Source organism: Rhinolophus hipposideros, assembly GCF_964194185.1.
Source record: "Rhinolophus hipposideros genome assembly, chromosome: 5".
Classification (NCBI taxonomy): domain Eukaryota; kingdom Metazoa; phylum Chordata; class Mammalia; order Chiroptera; family Rhinolophidae; genus Rhinolophus; species Rhinolophus hipposideros.
In genome coordinates, this window is record NC_138051.1 from 92,488,546 (window position 1) to 92,508,555 (window position 20,010).

At 44.9% G+C, this 20,010-nt stretch overlaps 1 protein-coding gene across 3 annotated transcripts in view; it reads left to right on the forward strand.

Moving 5' to 3' along the window:
• The window catches only part of SLC24A4 (solute carrier family 24 member 4), a 136,179-nt gene that overhangs the window by 107,360 nt on the left and 8,809 nt on the right, over window positions 1-20,010 (forward strand). For all 3 annotated transcript variants that reach the window (XM_081048892.1, XM_081048890.1, XM_081048891.1), the window contains exons 12-13: window positions 1,339-1,543; window positions 17,824-17,990. In XM_081048892.1, the coding sequence (XP_080905018.1) occupies window positions 1,339-1,543; window positions 17,824-17,990 (372 nt within the window). The remainder of the gene's footprint in view (window positions 1-1,338; window positions 1,544-17,823; window positions 17,991-20,010) is intronic.

The window sequence follows — 20,010 nt, forward strand, 5'->3', positions numbered from 1 at the left end:
ACTACAGCTGATCCATACGTCTTTTTTATGAGAACCAGATAAAGATGAGCTGTACAAAGGCAAGCAGACTCTCGGGAAGGTGGAAACCTGTTGATTTCTTGAAGTGTGGCCTCTGCCTTTCCCCAGTTTAGTAGAAACCCACAGACTTGGTGAGGAAGTCAGCCTCTCTTTGGGTACAAAGGGGCAGCCTTCATCAGAAGCTAGAATGAGCTGAGGGGAAGGAAGGAGATGGGTTGGTTCAGGGCACACTTGCTGGACGTGGCAAAGGCTTGTATGGCAGAGGCTCTCTGCATGGCCAGTAACCCATACAATGTTCAACATCGTTAGTTATCAAGCAAATGCAAATTAAAACCACGATCAGATACCACCACATACCCACCAGAATGGCTAAAACTAAAAGGACTGATAATATCAAGTGTTGGCAAGGCTGGGAAGCAACTGAAATTCTATTCCCTGGCTGGTGCAAGTGTAAAATGGTTCACGTGCACCTACCTTATGACCTAACAATTCCACTCTGAGATAAATACCCAAGAGAAATGTGTGCCTATGTCCACAAAAAGACATGTACACAAGTGTTTATAGCAACATTCTTCATAATAACCAAAACAGGGAAACAACCCCAAAGCCCATCAACAGGCAGGGTACATTGCAGGTTATTCATACAAAGAGAATACTATACAGCCCTGAAAAAATAACCATCTACTGAATCATGTAACAGCACAGATGGATCTCATGACTATTAGGATGAATGAAACAAACAAGACATAAAAACAAATACATACGATTTGAATCCATTTATAAGAAGTTTAAGTTCGAGAAAAACTAATTGATGTTTATAAAAGTCGCAATTGTGGTAACCTTGGTTACCTCTGGAGAGAAGGGCACATCGACTAGGGAAGTGCCTGAGGGAGTCTTCTAAGGGGCTGGACATGTTCTACATCTTGATGTAAAATATCACTGAGCTGCACACTTAATGTAAGTGTGCATTTTGCATGGTAAACCTAAAATATTTTTTGATTTCTTAAAAACTATACAAGGCCTCTCCCGGGACTATCTTCAGGTGGCTTATGAACGTCTGTAGGGGGAGCCAGAATTATTACTGCCGTCCGGTGTCATGGGCTGGGTTGTCAGGTTGGCACTGTGAAGAGGAGGCCATTGCCATCCCCGATGGCAATGAGCAAACTTGGATGGATTCCAAGGTCCTTAGGCCGCTACAGGCAAGCTGATCTCCAGGGGCATGTTCTAGAAACCTGTAAGGGCTGTGTGCGTGTCAGGAACAAAGCAACAGCGCAACACTGTCACACCTCTCAGCGTCTGTCTTGCCTCCCGTTCACACAGCGGCAGAGGCTGATCAACTCAGCAAACGGCGTGAGCAGCAAGCCACTTCAAAATGGGCGACACGAAAACATCGAAAACGGAAATGTTCCTGTGGACAACCCCGAAGACCCTCAGCAGGAGCAGGAGCGGCAGCCCCCCCCACCACTGCCACCCCCAGAGCCAGAGCCAGTCGAGGCGGTCTTCCTGTCCCCCTTCAACCTGCCTGGTGAGTTCTGGGGGAGCGGGTTGCACTGCCTGGGGTTTCCTCAGGAAACTCCTGCCCCGACTCTGCCACTATGCTCCTTTGGGGATCATAGGGCTCCCGCCTGTGAGTTTCTGGGTTAGAATCTCCAGGGCACACTGATCATAGTGACCCACGGGCTCCTCCCAAAACCTGGACAGTCCGTAGACTGGAGTGGGGCCTGGGCATAAGCATTTTCAAACCTTCTCTGGGTCTTGCAGGGACCTGGCAGGTTAGGAATGGCTGCTCCTGGTCAGTACCTCCCAGCCTTCTTTCCTACAGAGGGCAGACCCAGAAAATGACATTTGTCCCCTCATTGCAGTTACAGAGGGGCCCAGCACAGGAGTTCAGGCCCCCCTAGACTCCCCTCTGCCGACCAGCATGCCTGGGGGGATCTGTGTCTCGGCCCCCATCTAACACATCCCTGACATGTCAGCACAGCTGCTGGAATACTCTGTGGGGAGCAAAGGTCACGCTCAGCCAGCTTGTCTTGTGGGCTAAAGGTCACACTGTACATGGGTGGGAGCTTGGTGCCTCAGTCTGGGACAGTGGGAGAAGGAGGAAGGGTCCTTTTTTAGATCCCAGGAACCTACATGAGATGGTCTGTGTGGACACACTGAGAGAGAGAGATCTCTGCAGAGCAGGATCTTGGGGGCGGGAGGAGCAGGGTGACCCCCCAGAAGAGAGGCTGCTCCAAGGCAGATGAATCAGGAGGGCTCCTGCCCCACTTGGAGTTTTTTACTTCTGTGTTCACAAGCGGGCCAGAGCCCTGGGTCCCCACACAGCCCTGTCATCACATCGCCACCCAGTTCCTCTCCCATGTCCACACGTGGCCGAGTACAGGGACTCTCGGCTGTGGTCATGAAGGGGTTTCAGTTCCTTGGGGCCTGGAGACCTGATCCCACTTATGGATCAGGCCACTTATAAGTGGGCCAGAGCCCACTTATGAACACAGAAGTGAAAAACCCCAAGTGGGGCAGGGGCCCTCCTGGCGACAGGGAGGGCGCTGCAGCCACGGTACAGGAATCAGCTGTGCTTGCCAGAGGGTGGGACTGAGGAAGAGCTACCATTCGGTGCGTTCTGTTCTCCAGCCCCAAGAGGTAGGTGGCAGAGTCCTGATTTCACAGATGTGGAGCCTGGTGAGGCCACGGCCACGACCGTCACTCACCACTTCATCCAAACCCTGGTCCTGATGCTGTCCACAGTCCAGGGCTCTAGGGAAAACCAGAGAAGGGACATGCCCTTCTTGGCAGCTATTATTCTGTAAAGTGAGATGGCCACATGTGAAGACCAATCATCTCCATTTTTTTGAAACCTTGCATTTGGCAGGATTGGATGGGATGGACCCCAGAGCCAGCCACCCCTCCCTTTGCCCTGGGATCCGAAGCTCCTGAGAGAAGTGGCTGTGGGAAAGCAGATCTAGCTTTCTGGGGGACTCTGGATGGGTCACCTCCTGGGTGGGAGGCTTAGAATGCTGCTATCTTGCTACGGCTGGACCAGATAGAGCCCAGGTTCTCTGCACCCAAGAGTCCTTCTGCAGGGAACTCTGCCCTTCCCCCTTCCCGGTGGGCCAGGACTTCCTGTTGCAATTGGTCCACCTTCCTCTGCAAGCCAGAGGCTCCAGAACATTCCCCTGGGCTTGGCTCATAATGGAGCCAAGTGCTACAAGCTTCTGCCCAGTGTTTGCCTTTTCTTTTCCTCAACAAGGAATAGGCCAGGGCTTCCTATGTCCCTGCAGAAAGCTCTCTTTGTATCCCTGGGTATGTTTTCAGGTGTTGCCCTTGGAAACCACAAATCATTTCCTCCCCCTCTTCCCCTCCTCCATGTGAGGAGAATGGGAGGAAAGGGAGTTGTGTGGCTGCTGCTTTTAGGTGCCTGTTCATATAATCCTTGCAGCTGCTGTGTGAGGGAGGCATTATCATTACCCCCATTTTACAAAGAGGGAAACTGAGGCTAGGAGAGGCTGTGCAGCTTCCCGCGTCACACAGCCATTATGTGAGGAGCCTCTCTTCCACCCTGTGCCTCCCATGCTGTGAACACCATCATGGCCTGGTCCAGTCGGGAATAGAGTTCCAGACCACAAGCCCCTGGGCTGTCACATGGCAAGCAAATGGCCTTAGCTAAATGTGCACCCTGGACCTACAATGCAGTTCAGCTCACTTCAGTGGAGAAAGTGGGATAAATGTGTGCTTCACAAAAGTCCAGGCCCTTGGAGATTTTTGAACAGTAACAGGAGGTAAAACTTACTGAGAACAGGAGGTAAATTTTACAGGAGGTAAAACTATGGACCAGGCAGGATGCTCAATATGTATTAACTCATTGATTCCTCACGACGACCCTAGAAAGTGGATACTGTTATTATCCCCATTTCCCAGGTGAAAAAACTGAGGCACCTAGAGGTTTAGTTGCCCAGAGTCACACAGGAGTAAGGGGCAGAGCAGGGATTTGTACACTGACTTTCTGACGCCAGACTTGCTTAGGGGACAGCACTGTCACCCTACCAATGGATGCTTCCAGCTCCTTTCCCTCAGAGCCCATGAGGAAATGCTTGTCTCTGTCCTAGCCAAATGCCTTGTGTCTGGGTTGAGTAAACCATGTTAAACTGACTTGAATTATGGGCCCTTGGGACCTAACCTGCTCTCGTCAGGCTTTGGATGGCGCAGGTAAACCTTCTCTTTATTATAATAAAACCCAGCATGGGCAATTGGAAAATTTCCAGATGCTTATTCTTATAAGTGTCTTAGGGCTTATTTTTTCCACCCCACCCCAGCCTTCCTCAGTCCTACAGAACACTTGAGAGAGCTTTTCTGGCTCGGAGGAGAGAGGGCTATTCGTCCCTCTAAACCCAGTAAGGGGGTCATGCACTTAGATCAGATGGAACTCTAGAAAACCCCATGTGCCCATTCTTCCCTCTTAGGCCCTGAGCATGTCGGTGGAAGCAGTGGAGAGACTGCAGGTGCTGCGGGCTCATTTACATGTGAAATTCTGTACACGCTTCCTGTCTGTTCCAGGCCCCTAGAGACACACAGCACTTTATGGTGGAAATGATCTTATTCTTGCCTCAGTCTCAGGAGCCACCAGAGAAATTGCACATTTGGTAGATTGTCTCATAAGACAAGGTCAGGATTTCAAAGACGGGCCCTTGTCAATCAGTGTTTCTGACATGCTGGAGTGTCAGATCACAGCCCAATTAGAATAAACACTGGCTGGGCGTTTTTATTGTTTACTATAGCAGCTCTATTGAGGTATGATTCACTTACCATGATAGTCACACATTTGAAGTATACAATTGAGTGGTTTGTAGTATATTCACAAAGTTGTGCAAACATCATCGCAATCCATTTTAGAACATTTTTCTCACCCCTTAAAGAAACCCCCTCCCCATTAGCAATCACTCCCCATCCTTTCTCCCCCCATCTCCTGGCAACCACTACTCTACTTTCTGTCTCTTTGGATTTATCTATTCTGGACATTTCATATCAATGGAATCATGCAATATGTGGCCTTTTGTGACTGACTGCTACTTACCATGATGTTTTCAAGGCTTAGCCATGTTGTAGCGTGTGTCAGGGCTTCATTCTTTTGCATGGCTGAATAATATTCTGTGGCAAATATACTACATGTATCCATTCTTTAGTTGATGGAATTTGGATTATTTCCACTTTCTGGAGATGAGTGGTTTATAAAAACAGCTAATAGAACGTAGTGAAGAAGAGGCTTCATGTTTTTTCTTTAAATAAAAGCAGTTTTTCTCTAAGTCCTCCGTGGTTAGCAACAAACAGTCTCTGAAGACTAGGACTGAAGGGCTCTTGGAAATTTTTCGATCAGCCTTCTTATATTCCAAAGTGGGAAACTGAGGCCCAGAGAGGGGCAGGGGCTTGCCCAAGGAACAGACTCAACTAGAACCAAATATTGGGCCACCTCCACTAGAATCCACTTTGTGATGTCCTGGCATCCAGGCCAGCTCAGTGCAACCTGGGAGGTAGAAGATGTGGGAGATGAAGGAGCCCAGGAACCACCATGCACTGGGCATGAGCTGGGTCTGGAAGCCTCTGGCTGCCAGCGACAGAAGCCCACACATGCTACCTTGAGTTAAAAAGGGGCCTTTTAAAAACAGGATATAGGGTGTGTTGTGGATCCCAAGAGAAGAGAAACGGCTGGACTCACTGGGGGTTGGACTCGGGGCCTCAGTGGGTGTGGAGACTGTTACTGGCTCTTCCTTTCTCCGTACCTACCTGTCTCGTTCTGCTCTTTGGCTGCAGACTGGCTTTCCCAATGTTTGGTGCATATGGCAGACTGTGGCCTCCACTGGCCCCAGACTGACTTGTGACAGCTCTAGCCTCCCTTACTTAGATCACTGGAATTGTATCTGAGTCCCAGAACCCTTAGCAAAAAAATACCATTGACCCAGAGGTCAGGTGTCCACCTGTGGTCACTCAGCTGTGCCGGCCAATGTGGCTTTGGTGACCCCAAGGAAGGGTGGTTCTGAGGGATGGGAAGCTGAGCACACAGTCTGTAGATCATGTAAACACTCCTCGTTTCAGGGTCCGTGAATGTTTAGAGTCTGTGCACAGCCCTTCTGGATAGCTGCTGTGGTCCTTATTTCCTGGATGAGGAAATGGGGGCTCAGGAGGCTGCACGCAGGTGCCATGGGCAGGTTTGGTACCCAGATCTGCCTGACTCCAAAGTGCTGTCTTCTGCCTGGTGCCAGTGTTGACGGTGGCAAGAGGGCCCTTTGCTGAGCTGGAATGTCCACTCAAGGGGCGGTAGGAAGGAAGGGGAGGGAAAAGGCCAGCTGCTGGGTCTGTGTGGTTTGCAAACACCGGGAACCCAACAGCCCCACGCTGCCATTGCAAGTCTGTCGAATGTTTAAGACAGAACCCCTGCCCGTGGAGGACCAGCAAGTGTTCTCGGCTCTGTTGGTGTTTCTGGGACCAGTGGCCTATATTTCATGCTCCCGGGGCCTCCAAATTCAAGGTTACAAAGTTCAATTGTGTTTCTATACATTAGCAATTAATAATCTGAAAATGAAATTAAGAAAACAATTCCATTTACAATTGCATCAAAAAATAAAATACTTAGGAATACATTTAACAAAGGTAGTACAAGGCTTATACACTGAAAACTACAAAATATTGTTGAAAGAAGATCCTAAAAAAGATGTAAATAAATGGAAACATGTCCCATATCCTGTGTTCATGGATTGGAAGACTTAACATGTTTAAGATGGCACGAGTCCCCAATGTTCTATAGATGTCAGGCAGTTTCTACAAAAATCCCAGCCAGCTTTTTTTTTGCAGAAATTGACAGGCTGATTCTAAAATTCATATGGAAATTCAGGGGGCCCAGAATAGCCAAAACAATCTTGAAAAAGAACAAAGTTGAAGGACTCACACTTCATGTTTTCAAAACTTACTACAAAGATACAGTAATCAAGCCTGTCTGGCACTGGCATAAGAATAGAAATATAGATCAATGGAATCAGATTGAGAGTCTTGAAATACATCTATACGTTTAAGGTCAATTAATTTTTGGCAAGGGTGCCAAGACAACTCAAATAGGGAGAAATAGTCCTTCTGAAAACTGGTGCTAGCACACTACATAACCACATTTTTCTAAAGAATACAGTTGGACCCCTAACTCACTCTATGTACAAAAATTAACTCAATATGAAACAGAAACCTAAGTAATGGAAGCTAAAAATAAAACTCTTAGAAGAAAACATAGGTGTAAATATTTATGACTTTGGATTATACCATGATTTCTTAAATATAAGTCTCCAAAGAAAAACATAGATTGTACTTCATCGAAATTTAAAACTTTTGCAATTTATAGGGCCCTATGAAGAAAGTGAAAAGAGAACACATAGAATGGGAGAAAACATTTACAAATCATATTTCTGACAAGGATCTAGTGTCCAGATTAGATACAGAACTCTTAAAACTCAATAATAAAAAGACAACCCAATTTTTTAAACGGGCGAAGGATTTGAATAGATGGTTCTCCAAAGAAAATATACAAATAACTAATAAGTTCATGGAAAGGTGCTCAATATGATTAGTCATCAGGGAGATACCAATTAAAATCACAATGAGATACCACTTCACATTCTTTAGAATGGCTGTTGTAATCAAAAGAAACAACAATAATGTGTTGGTAAGGATGTGGAAATATTAGACCCTTCATACACTGCTGGTAGGAATGTCAAATGTTACACCCACTTGGAAAACAGTCTGGAAGTTCCTCAAAGTGTTAAACATAGTTACTATATGATACAGCAATTCTACCCCTAGGTATACACTCAAGAGAAATGAAAACATATGTTCACACAAAAACTTATACATGAATGTTCATAGCAGCCCCAAAGTGAAATATCCGTTAAGTGATGAATGGATAAACAAAATAAGGTATATCCATATAATGAAGTAGTATTCATCTGTAAAAAGGAATGAAGTACTGATAATATGCTACAACATGGATGAACTTTGAAAACATGGTACTTGAAAGAAGCCAGATACAAAAGGCCACACACATATTATGATTCCAAAATAGACAAGTCTATAGACACAGGCAGATTAGTGGTTGCCGGAGATTGAGCAAGGAGAGGGAATGGGGAATGATAGCTTAATGGGTACAGGGTTTCTTTTGGGGGTGACGAAAATCTTCTGCAATTATATAGTGGTGATGATTGCACAGCTTTCTAATATACTAAAAGCCACCTAGTTGTACACTGAAACAGGTGGATTTAATGGTACGTTAATTATATCTCAGTTGTTTTTAAATGGAGTTAATCTAGAGTGATGGTCCTCAAAATGTGGTCCCAGGACAAAAAGCATCAACAGCATCTGGGAACTTGTTAGAAATGCAGATTCTTGGACCCCCATTCTACCTGCCAAATCATGATTAGCTTGGAGGGATCTAACAAGCTCTCCCTGGGATCCTGATTTAAATTCAAGTTTGAGAACCACTGGTCTAAAACTACACTCTCTAGATCATGTAAACACTCCTCGTTCCAGGGTCCATGAATATATACTTTACATCATCCAGTGACAAACACATCCCCACATGCCTCAGGTTCACCACTCCCTAAATTGGACTGTCTGATTACTAAACTGTCCAAGTTCATTTGTTTGAAGTTTTTCATCAGTAATTGCATCTGTTCTTAATTTTTTCTTCCAGGAATGATTAGCCATCTGTTACAGTTCATTTAAAGAAAAATTTTTTTTCACATTATTAAATTATCATTTCCTACTTCAAAAGGGAAATCTGAGAACTTAGTGAAAGAAACAAGAGCAGCCCTTCTGTCTCTTACTCATGTGTGCACATCCATCGGAGTCCACATATGAGCATTTCTCAGGTGTCCCTTGAAGGGATGACAGTGGGGGGCCAGGAGGGGCTCCTGGTGGTGTTGGGGAGATGTCCCTTGCGCTTGATCCAGACACTGTCCCACCACCTCTGTAGCCTCCCCCCTCAACCCCAGACTCTGTTATCATTTAAACCATGAATTAATCCAGACTCGCTTAACGTTAGAGAAACCTGATTCAGGTAGGCTTAAGCCACAGAGCTTCCGTAATGGCAGGTTCACTGAGTGAATCTATCTGATTCAGGCAAGGCTGGACATTGGGCTCAAATGAGGTTACGAGATACTGTCCATCTCTCAGCAGTGCTTTTTCCTGGTTGGTTTCATCCTCAGGCAGCTTGAAAAGATGGCCACCAACCCTCTAGGCTTACATCCCATCGGGTTAACCCAGTGGACAGGTGGTGCCTCTAGCATTCAAGCAGCATGTGATAGACAATTCAAGTGACAGAGCCTTCATCTCAAGAGATTTTTATCACATAACAAGAAATCCAAAGATTTGTGAGTCTCAGAGCTCTATCATATCATCAGTGTTCCATTTCTGTTCCATCACCCTTAGCCAGGTGGCTTTTGTCTTCAAGGTTGCCAGTTGGCTCCTGCAGCTCTAGTGTGTCCATGTTCCAGGCAGAAACAAGGAGGAAGGACAAAGCACAGGAGACATGTGCCACTGAGCCTGTCTTATCAGGAAGATAGTCACCTTCCTGGACACCCCACCACGTAGACTTCTACTTACATCTTGTTGTCCAGAACTGTCCATGGTAACTTTCACCTACAGGGAAGCCTAGGAGAGTAAGTTTTTAGCTAGGAACCTACTATCCCAAGCAAAATAACATTTTGTTAGTAAGGAGGAAGGGACAAAGGATATTAGAGGCAGTGATTCCCAGCAGAACCCCCAGGGTTGACTCTTGCCGGGTCATGCACCCCGCCCCCAACCTACGTAAAGCCCTCAATGGCAAAAGTTGTTGTTTGTTCACTGTTGGTTCTCAGTTGTGCCTAGCACAGGGAGTGAACGCAGATACTCATGGAATACAGGATTAGCCAAGTTTGAACCACATGCCCACCCCATAGAGTCAGCCCTACAAAGCACACGGGCTGCCGTGGAATGCAGGATTGGTTCTCTAAAGGAACGTTGGCATGCTATTACCAGTCAAGGGATGGTAGCCAGACAAGAACAACGAATGTTCACTACCTGCTCCAGTCAGCCAGTTCTTAGAGATAGCAAACTACTCCCCCAGGAGCACACCTTTCATATGCAAATTAACCAATCCAGAGCCCAGTACTCTGAACCACCTCTTCCATCCTGTGCTCACACTCCAGGAGACAATATTCATCTGTCCTGATCACCCTAGAGTCAAGTACCAGATAACTAGAGGCAGCCCCTATGCCCCAGAGCCCTCGAAATTATTCAAACTAGCCAATTCTAAGCCTGCTGGTCCTGCCTTGCCTTTTCCCATGGGAACTGCAATAAGGGCTCCTTCCCGCCCTTTACCCTGGCTCCTTCTGTTTCCTGACCCACCCTGGGGCTTCCCCATGGGGCCCTGTGTGGCATGGCATACTTCCTGTTTCTAGGGATCTGTGAGTATCCCTAGACAGATGGCCACCAAATGACTGTCTCACAACAGTCATCAGGGTTCGTGTGTCTTACATACCGGATTAAAACATGCTGGGTACATTTTTAAACACATTAGATGTCAGTTTGGCAAGGTGATATGTATTTGAGAATGACCTTAGCACTTGAGGGCACTAACGCAGAAAGAATCTTTCGAGTCTTGGGGGGCTTGGGGTGGTATGTTAACAAGGTGATAAGCATGTACAGCTCAGTTTGAGAACTAGCTAGTCTCACCCCCTCAGTGTCCAGATGAGAAGGCCGAGGCCCCGCTTGGTGGGCGTGTCTTCTGAGGAGACCACATCCTGGGGCAGGAGGTTGCGTGGAGAGCACAGAATTACAACAGGGAGTGAGATGCTCGTGACCAAGGCAGCAGGATGAAGACCCCCTCCCACGGTAGGGCTGATTTTGCCTTCGTAACTACTGCTGAGGACACTTTGGTTACAAGAAACAAAAGCTAGCCAGAGCTTGATTGAACAAGAAAGGGAATTTTATGAGAAAGGTACAGAGGTGTGTCCTGGAGCAGGTGCAAGTGGGTCTCAGGATCAAGGGGAGCCAGGAAACAGAGGATGAGGAGGGTGCCCCTCTCCCCATCCCCGTCCCTGGTTAACCCCCTACTCCTCAGACCTGCTTCCTCTGCCTCTCCTGTCCTCACTTCCCAATTCCAGCCACACACATTGAAATCGGTTCCAATTTAACATCCTAGAGAACAGCCTGCAATCAACTCAGTCTTATGGGAACCACCCCTGGACCCATCACAGGCAGAGGCACAGATGTGGCGGGGAGAAAATAACCCCTACACGGGCATGCTGCCAAAGGTGTCCCAGGATTCCTACCGAATCACAACTCCCGTTATGTCCAGGCAGAAAGGCTTAGTTTCCAGGCTGGCCACATTCCTTCCTCAGGTGTGAGCGGGTCCTCTGTTTCTGTTCCAGTAACATTTCCCGATGATGTGTTGGGTTCTCTTAGTAGAAGTTCAGGAAATATCCAGTTTCATCTACGTAATATGTAGAAATCCTCTCCTGGGAACAGGATTTCAAGCGAAGACTCTCACATCCATTCTGTGTGATTTTTTTTTTAATTATTTTTTATTTCAAATGGCCTTTTCCTGATCTTATTCCTACATTGTAGGTGGCCCTGGTGGCCTCCCATTCCTTTCATATGTATTAGGCCAGGGGCTGGGCTGGGGCTCTGCTGAAGGCACAAGCATGGAATAATCCATTCGGACCCTGTTGTGAGCGGTTTGCACTCTGGCTTCAAAACTCGTACAAGTGATTGGATCTTCCAAACCAACATCAAGAGCCATGGCCTGACAGCTCCATAGGATATCTGTTGGTATTAGTATCCCCAGTAGTAACAGTGAGACGTTTACAGAGATTTTTCTCTGGGCCATGCATTGACAATTACTGTCATGTTCCCCAGCCCCCCATTTTAAGGTCAGGAAATGAGGCTGGGACGGGGGTGCTTGCCCAGTGACCCACAGATGATGAGTTACCCTGCTGGATTTGAAACCAAGTCAGGTACCAGAGGTTTACCCACTGCTTGTCTTACCCTTTGATCATGGTACTTCAGCTGTAGAGCTATTAGGAAACAATACAGAAAATAAAGTGCCGAATTATGCAGTACAGTCCATTACAAAATAGGACAGCGTGTCACCTCCTGCGAATTGTATGACCCAGACTGGTCAGAAGGTACCCCCAGGAGTTGTGACTGGCTGTGTTTGCATCCCGTCCTAGAGAGGCAGAGGTGGTGGATTCAGGTAGTGAGACCATAGGTCAGTTCGGCTGAAGTTTCACTAATTCATAAATATTCTTAAAATTCAGAATAGTTATAGAAGAAAAAGATCGCCATAGACTGGACTAATGAGGAGAGGCTTTCCAGAAGAGTCAGAACAATGGGAAAGGTAAAGACAGGTGGGGGGGGCAGTTGCATATCATGAGCACTGTGCCGGTTTTCCACACTTTGACCATAACCCACAGTGATAAATATTTCACACACACACACACACAGACACACACACACACGGATATCTATAAAAAGGAAACAGGAGTCTCATGGAATAATATTTAACTCTTACTACATACCATAACTATATTTCCTATTTTTAAGAAAATGCTAGTTGCCATGCACTTAATTTCACAGTCCATTAATGGGTTTCATCCAGCAGTTGGAAAATAGCCATGGGACAGGTCTGATGGAGCATTGTTTCTTAGGAAACAGTGGTGGGCCATGAGGCTTGCAGCTGGGTGGCGCCAGATGTGAAACCCATACCAAGCAAAAAGACAAACACCCAATGCAATTTGGTGTCTGCGAAAATTATTTTTCTGCGGTGGCGTTTGTATATATCTGCAGAGACGCTCCTGGGCCTTTGAGTATTCAAGGTTATAATTCCCCAAAGCGAAATATTCCCATGTATACAAAGTTTTAGGTCGATTCTGGAGATACCCTAGGCCTTCCCCATCAGCCTAGATGAGTTAGAATGTGGGCTGACAGGGGGAGAACCAGGAAGTTTGGACAAACCCAATCAGGCAGGAAACCTTTCTGCTATTTGTGCAAGGATTACAAGACGCAGGAAAGTGCATGTAGACAAAGATCTGGAAGACAGATGTTTTTCTGATGAGGCGTCTAGAATGAATACATGAGTGGATTTGCTAATTTTGAGTTAACTGTATTCTCTTGGTTCATATTATAAGTAAGCTGCTTTTTTTTCTCCCGGTCAACATACTTTTAAAGAAGATTCAAACAGACGTAACAGAGCTAAAACAGCTATTGCCAGCCTACTTTCCTTTTTTTTTATTGAGATATAATTTGTATACCATAAAATTCATCCTTATAAAGTATACAGTTCAGTGGGTTTTAGTATATTTATAAACTTGTCAATCATCTCCACTATATAATTCCAGAAATTTTTCATTACCCCCAAAGAAACCCCATACTCATGAGCAATCACTCCCCATATTCCCTCTCCCATCCCCTGGCAACCACTGATGTACTTTGTCTCTATGGATTTGCCTATTCTAGACATTTCATATAAATGGAATATTATATGTGGCCTTTTGGGTCTGGTTTCTTTCACTTTCACTCGCTTGTGCCCTCAGCCCAGCCCCGAGCCCAATACATGTGAAAGCACAAAAGTTTTGCATGGTTTCTAGCTTCCTCCATGTTGTAGTATGTATCAATACTTCATTCCTTTTTGGATGAAAAATATTCCATTGTATTTATGTACCTTTTTTTTTTCCATTCATTACTTGATGGGTATTTGGGTTGTTTACACTTTTGGCTATTATGAATAATCTGCTCTGAACATTTGAGTAACAGTTTTTGTGTGGGCATATTGAGGAACTTGCAAACTGTTTTGGGGCAAGGCTTATAATAGCAGCATGGGTCAGGGAGCTGTGTCCTACACAACGAGACTGAGAAACAATGGCTTGAACCGGAGTGAGGGGAGGAGGCAGAAGAAAAGGGGGGAAAAATAGAAGTGATAAGAGCAGACATTCTCATTTTGTTGAAAGCTTTCACTCTTTGGCCATTAAGAATGATGTCATTAATTGCTGTGTGTTCTTTGTAGATGCTCTTTATCAGGTTGAGGAAATTCTCTTCTACTCCTAGATTGTTGAGTGTTTCATAATGACAACGCACTGAATTTTGTCAAATGCCTTTTTGCTTCAATGGACAGGATTGTACTTTTGTCCTTTATTCTATTAACATGATATATTGGATTGATTGAATTTCATATGTTGAACCAAGCTTGCATTCCTGGGATAAATCCTACTTGGTCAAGGTGTATAATCATTTTTATATGTTGTTGGGTTCAGTTTGCCAGAATTTTGTTAAGGATTTTAGCATCTATATTCATTAAGGGATATTGATCTGTAGTTTTCTATTCTCTTAGTGTTTGGACTTTGAAATGAGTGTAACCGTGGCTTCATAGAGAAAACTGGGAAATGTTCCCTCTTCTTCTGTCTTTTGGAAGTTTTTGTGATGAATTCATGCTGATTCTTCTTTAAACATTTGGTAGAAATCACCATGAAGCCATCTGGTCCTGGCTTTACTTTAAAGGAAGTTTCTTTATTACTATGTCAATCTCTTGTTATAAATCTACTCAGCTTTTCTATTCTTTTTTTTTTTTTTTTTTAAGTCTGTTGCACTAGTTTCTGTCTTTGTAGGATTTTGTCTGTTTCACCTAGGTTATCTAATTTGTTGGGACACAATTGTTCATCATATTCCTCAATGATTCTTTATATTTCTGTGATGACCCTCTTTCGTTCCTGATTTTAATAATTGGAATCTTTTCTCTTTTTTCCTTGGTCAGTATAATTAAAGGCTTGTCAATTTTGTTGATATTTTTAAAGAACCAACTTTTAGTTTCATTGATTCTTTTTTTTCATTTTCTTGAAATAAACTTTATTTATTTCTACTTAAATCTTAATTATTTCCTTCCTTCTGCTGTCTTTGGATTTAATTTGCTCAACATTTTTGGATTTTAAGGAAGAAGATTAGGTCATTGATTTAAGATCGTTCTTTTTTAATATAGTCATTTATAGCTATAAATTTCTAAGCACTGCTTTTACTGCATCCCATAAGTTTTGGAATGTTGTGTTTTCATTTTCATTCATCTCAAAGTATTTTCTAATTTCCCTTGCGATTTCTTCTTTGGCCCATTGGTGATTTGGGAGTGTGTTATTTAACTTCCACATATTTGTGAATCTTCCAGTTTTTCTTCTGTTATTGATTTCTAATTTTGTCCATCGTGGTATGATTGTAGAGCATGCTTTGCATGATTTAAATCCTCTTACATTTATCGATGTTTGTTTGTTTTATGGCCTAACATATGCTCTATCCTGGAGAATGTTCCATGCAAATTTGAGACGAATGTGTATTCGTCTTAAATATATATATTAATGTTCTTCATCAAATTTGGGAGGTTTTTGAACATGAGTTCTTCAAATATTCTTCCTGCCCCTTGTTCTCTCTCCTCTTTTTCTGGCACTCCCATTATGCATAGGTTGGCGTGTTTGATGGTGTGCCACATGTCTCTGAGGCACCGTTCATTTGTCTTTATTCTTTTCTCTTTCTGTTCCTGAAATAAGATAATTTCCGTTGACCTATCTTCAAGGTCATTGATGTTTTTCTTCTTCCTGCTCAAATCTGCTGTTGAGCCTTTCTAGTGAATTTTTCTTTTTAGTTATTGTACTTCTGCACTCCAGAATTTCTATTGGCTTTTTTTAAATATAATTTTTACTTCTTTATTGATAGTATATAGTGTGAAATAATCTTCATATTTTCCTTCAGTTTTTTAGACATTTTAAAACTTCTTTGTGCGTATTTGAAAATAGCTGACTTAAAGTCTTTGTGTAGTAAATCCAATGTCTGGAATTCCTCAAAGATAGTTTCTATTGATTGCTTTTTTTCCTGAGTATGGGCCATATTTTCTTATTTCTTTGCATGTCTCCCAATTTGTTGAAAACTGGGCATTTAAAATAATATAATTTGACAACTCTAAAAAACATAGTCTTCTTCCTTCCCAGGTCTACTTGTTGTTACTATTTATTGTTGGTTTGGTTTGTTTAGTGACTTTTCTCAAATAATTCTGTAAAGTCTGTATTCCTTGTTGTGAGTGGCCACTGAACTATCTGCTAAGTTAGCCTAAGGTCATCTGATGATTGCACAGAGATTTCCTCAGATGCCTGGATCCAGTAAGTCTCCCAGTCGTTGATGGGCTCTGTATGTTTGCGGGCACATCTTCAACACTCAGGCAGGCGGTTTACAACCCCACTTTTGCCCTTATTCCTTGCTTACTCAGAGCCTCAACGTTAGGCCGAGGTGAAAGCCAAGGGCATTCTCAAGTCTCTCCTGAGCATATGAATAACTATGGGCTCAGCTTTATGCAGGTTCATGGTTTTTAGATTCCCAGAAATATGAGGAGCTTTGGGAAGGCCTCTGTAGGTATTCCATTCCTCAGTGTTTTCTTTTAAGCTTTTAGTTCACTTATTGTTTGTCCCAACTGTTATCCACCTCCTGGGGGCAGTGTGATGACCCAAAATTGCCTCTCTGATTGTTTTCAACAAATGTCTCCAAGGAAAAGGCTATTCACACTGTCTGAGCTCTGAGTCAGGTCAAACAAAGACAGCCTTGAAAATGGGGTCTTCCAGGAATGCACGAGACAGGTCAAATAATGCCCATTCTCTGGGAATGGACTTAGAAGGAGCTCCAACCCTGCCCTGACCTCTCTGGTGGATGCCAGGCTGCTGATTTTCTCCAGAGCTGGTGAGAGGAAATGGAAATAGGGCAAGTCAAACTCTATAAATCTTGCTGTTCTTACTGAGATCCAGTCAGTTATCTTAAGGAAACACTCCCTAGATTGCTACAAGCCTTTGGTTAATTTCCAGAGGTCTGAAAAGGGTTAATTCTGACCATTTTTGCCAGGGCTCTCATTGCTTTTATGGAGAGAATTTTCAGAGGTCCTTCCTCCACCATTTCAGCGGCATCACCAACAAGCTGGTTTTGAGCCTGCACGTGCACACTGTACTCAGGCTTATTAAGGACCCCGTGGTTGTACTTGGTGGCTTATTGAGGCCACTTTTCCTCGGTTGAATTGTTTATGGATTCCCTTGGTAGGGGCCAGTGAGGTCATACTTGCCAGCCGGGACACCCACATTTTAGTCTTACATTTGCGACAGGCTGAGAAGATGACCTTGGAGCAAAGGAGCTCTCAGTGCTGGGTGTTTTATGTACATTGTGTCAGGTCATTCTGGCAACAAGTAAGAAAGACATAATGTCCCTATTTAACATTTAAAGAAACTACGAAATGCAAAGTGCTTAGCACTGCGCCTACTATACATGGCGAATACTCTATAGGTTGATTATTGTGTTTTTGTTACTACAACTGTTATTGTCAGAGGAGGAAGTGGACTTGATGGGATTTCTCCAGGTGATTTGAATGCCAACCCAGGTCTGTCTGATTCCAAAGCCCATCCATATTTCACATCCCCATTCCAGCTCCCTTGGGCAAGTCCATTTCTGCTCTGGGTCTCACTTTCCTTATTCTGTCAAAGGAAGGATTTGAACTGATTGAAGTTATTCAATCAACAAACACTTGATAAATTGTCTTGCTGAGATCACTTTCGGGGTGACATTATGGAGGTGTGTGATTCTGTGAGGTCAGTTGCTCAGAATCACATTGGTAGCATTCTCTTGTTTGGCTTGAAAAATAAAACCGGCAGGTAGACTGACAGGTGTGTAACCCAATGCCTGTGTCTCTCCCCTCCCTTCTGGCTCCGTCCCCCTCCCCCCCCACTGCAGAGGCCGGAGGAGACAAAGCCAAGTGGGCGTTCACCTGGCCACTCATCTTCCTCCTGTACATGACCATCCCCAACTGCAGCAAGCCTCGCTGGGAGAAGTTCTTCATGCTCACCTTTATCACCGCCACGCTGTGGATCGCCGTCTTCTCCTACCTAATGGTGTGGCTGGTGAGTGATGGGAGCAGGTGGACTGGACGGACAGCCCCCGCCTGGCACCTGCCAGAGGTGGGAGAGATGGGTTCAAGAGTGACCTCACCTGCGGCAAGTTACCAGCCTCACTGACCTCGGCTTGTTTCCCATTAGAAAGGGATTTCAGCAGAGGTACGTGCCGCTGTGCTACGTGCCAGGGATACCCAGACGGACACAGGGCGGGGTTTACCTGCAAAGCAGGTGTGGCGGAGGGAGACAAACCTTCATGGGGCAACCTGAGATGCACCGTCCTGGCGGGATTGGCAGAGGAATATGGCAGGTGTGGTGTGGACTCTGTAGAGAGCTCTGGAGGGCAGTCACTAGGCCCCCTTCCTTTCCGGCGTCCCCACGGGGATGTGGGGGAGACTGTAGACAGTGGGAGATGAACACAAGTCAGCCCTTTCTAGGCCTCCTGCCAAGGGATGCGCCTCTCCCCTTTCTATGTTCAGACACATGTATAAACTTTATATGAACTCTTTTTGTCCTCATAACAACCATTTTTATTATGTCCATTTTATAGATGAGGAAACTAAGGCATAAAAATTGCATAATTTGCCCAGTAAGTCACGCAATTAGCATCTGTTACACAATTATTTACATCATTAGTGAGTTCTAGAGTTGGGATCAAAACCCTGGTTTATTATTCTCCTGAGTCCATGAGCTCAACCACTATCCTGAACTGCCTTGGTGTGTTTCAAATGCCATTCAGACTGAAGTCTTGCAGGTGGAGAAGCGGTGGCACAGCTTCTCGTCAGCTCCTCTGGCCATGCATACCAGCTCCCTATACAAACCTTCATTGGCTGGGCTGGGCCAAGCAGGAGCCCCCAGCCCCTTTTTCTGTGTACCACCCTGAGGGGCACTCCCCCACTTCCCCTCTCTCCCCCTCCTCCTCTTTGTTCCACATGGGGAGCCCAGGGGCAAGGAGAGCAGAAGTGGTTACTGAAATTGCTGCATGTCTGCTGTTGTGAAGCTCACCTGTCAGCCATTCATACCTTAGTGGTGTCCATGTAGTCATTGCACTCTCCTCCTAACACCTGAAGCCAGATGCAGAGAGGGCAAGTGGGTCTTAGTTTCAGAGGCACAAGGGCCAGCTTTCCCTTAACCTCAGAGGAGCCGTTTGGTGGGGAAAGAAGAACTGTGGGGCCACGTGGCAAAGTATTTGAATCTCAGTGCTCCCACTTACTATCCATAAAACTTAAGCAGGTGACTCAACTTCCCTGAGCCACAGTCACCCCCTCTAGAAAATGGGGACGATCCACTGTCTAACAAGGTTTCTGAGAGAATGAAAAGCCTCCGTTCAGGCATTGTGATCTGAGCTTGCAGTGTGGCAAATTACTCATAACTGTAAATATGAGCGGTTTTCACCATGGCATGCAGCCAACACTGACTGCTCCACGCTTTGCTCAGATGAAGGTTACAGTCTCCATGATGTCCGTGTGTGTGCGTGCGCGTGCGCACTGGGGGGGGGGAGAAGCTGGAAATAGCTACTATCCAACACCCCCGCATAAAAGGATGACTGTGAAAAACATGATAATAAAAATTATGCTTCAATAAATTGAATTTGGAAACTTAAAATTGTCTGAGTAGGGTTAAAGCCCACCCCATTTGATTAACAACAACAAAAAAAAAAAATCCAGTGATTTCTCTTCCTAACGTGCATTCCCAAAAAATCATTGCAAGCAAAAGTTATTGCATGACATTTGAGTAGGTATGAGAAGTAGGAAGATCAAGTTAACGAATGTGTGAATTTTTTTCTTCTTTAATTACTGAAAATAACAGTATTAAATTAATTCTACTAACTAGCAGTGAAGTTGGACATTTGATAACATTCCCACCCACCCCACCTTGATTGACAAACCCCACCCCCACTTCCTAAAGCAGAATCTTAGCAAGTGACTTGTTGGGGGTCACAGGAACTCCCCAGCTGGGACACTCTAACCTGAAGTTTTGAACTTCAGCTGCCCTCCATTTGGGGGAATGCAATGGCCTCAACTGTAGA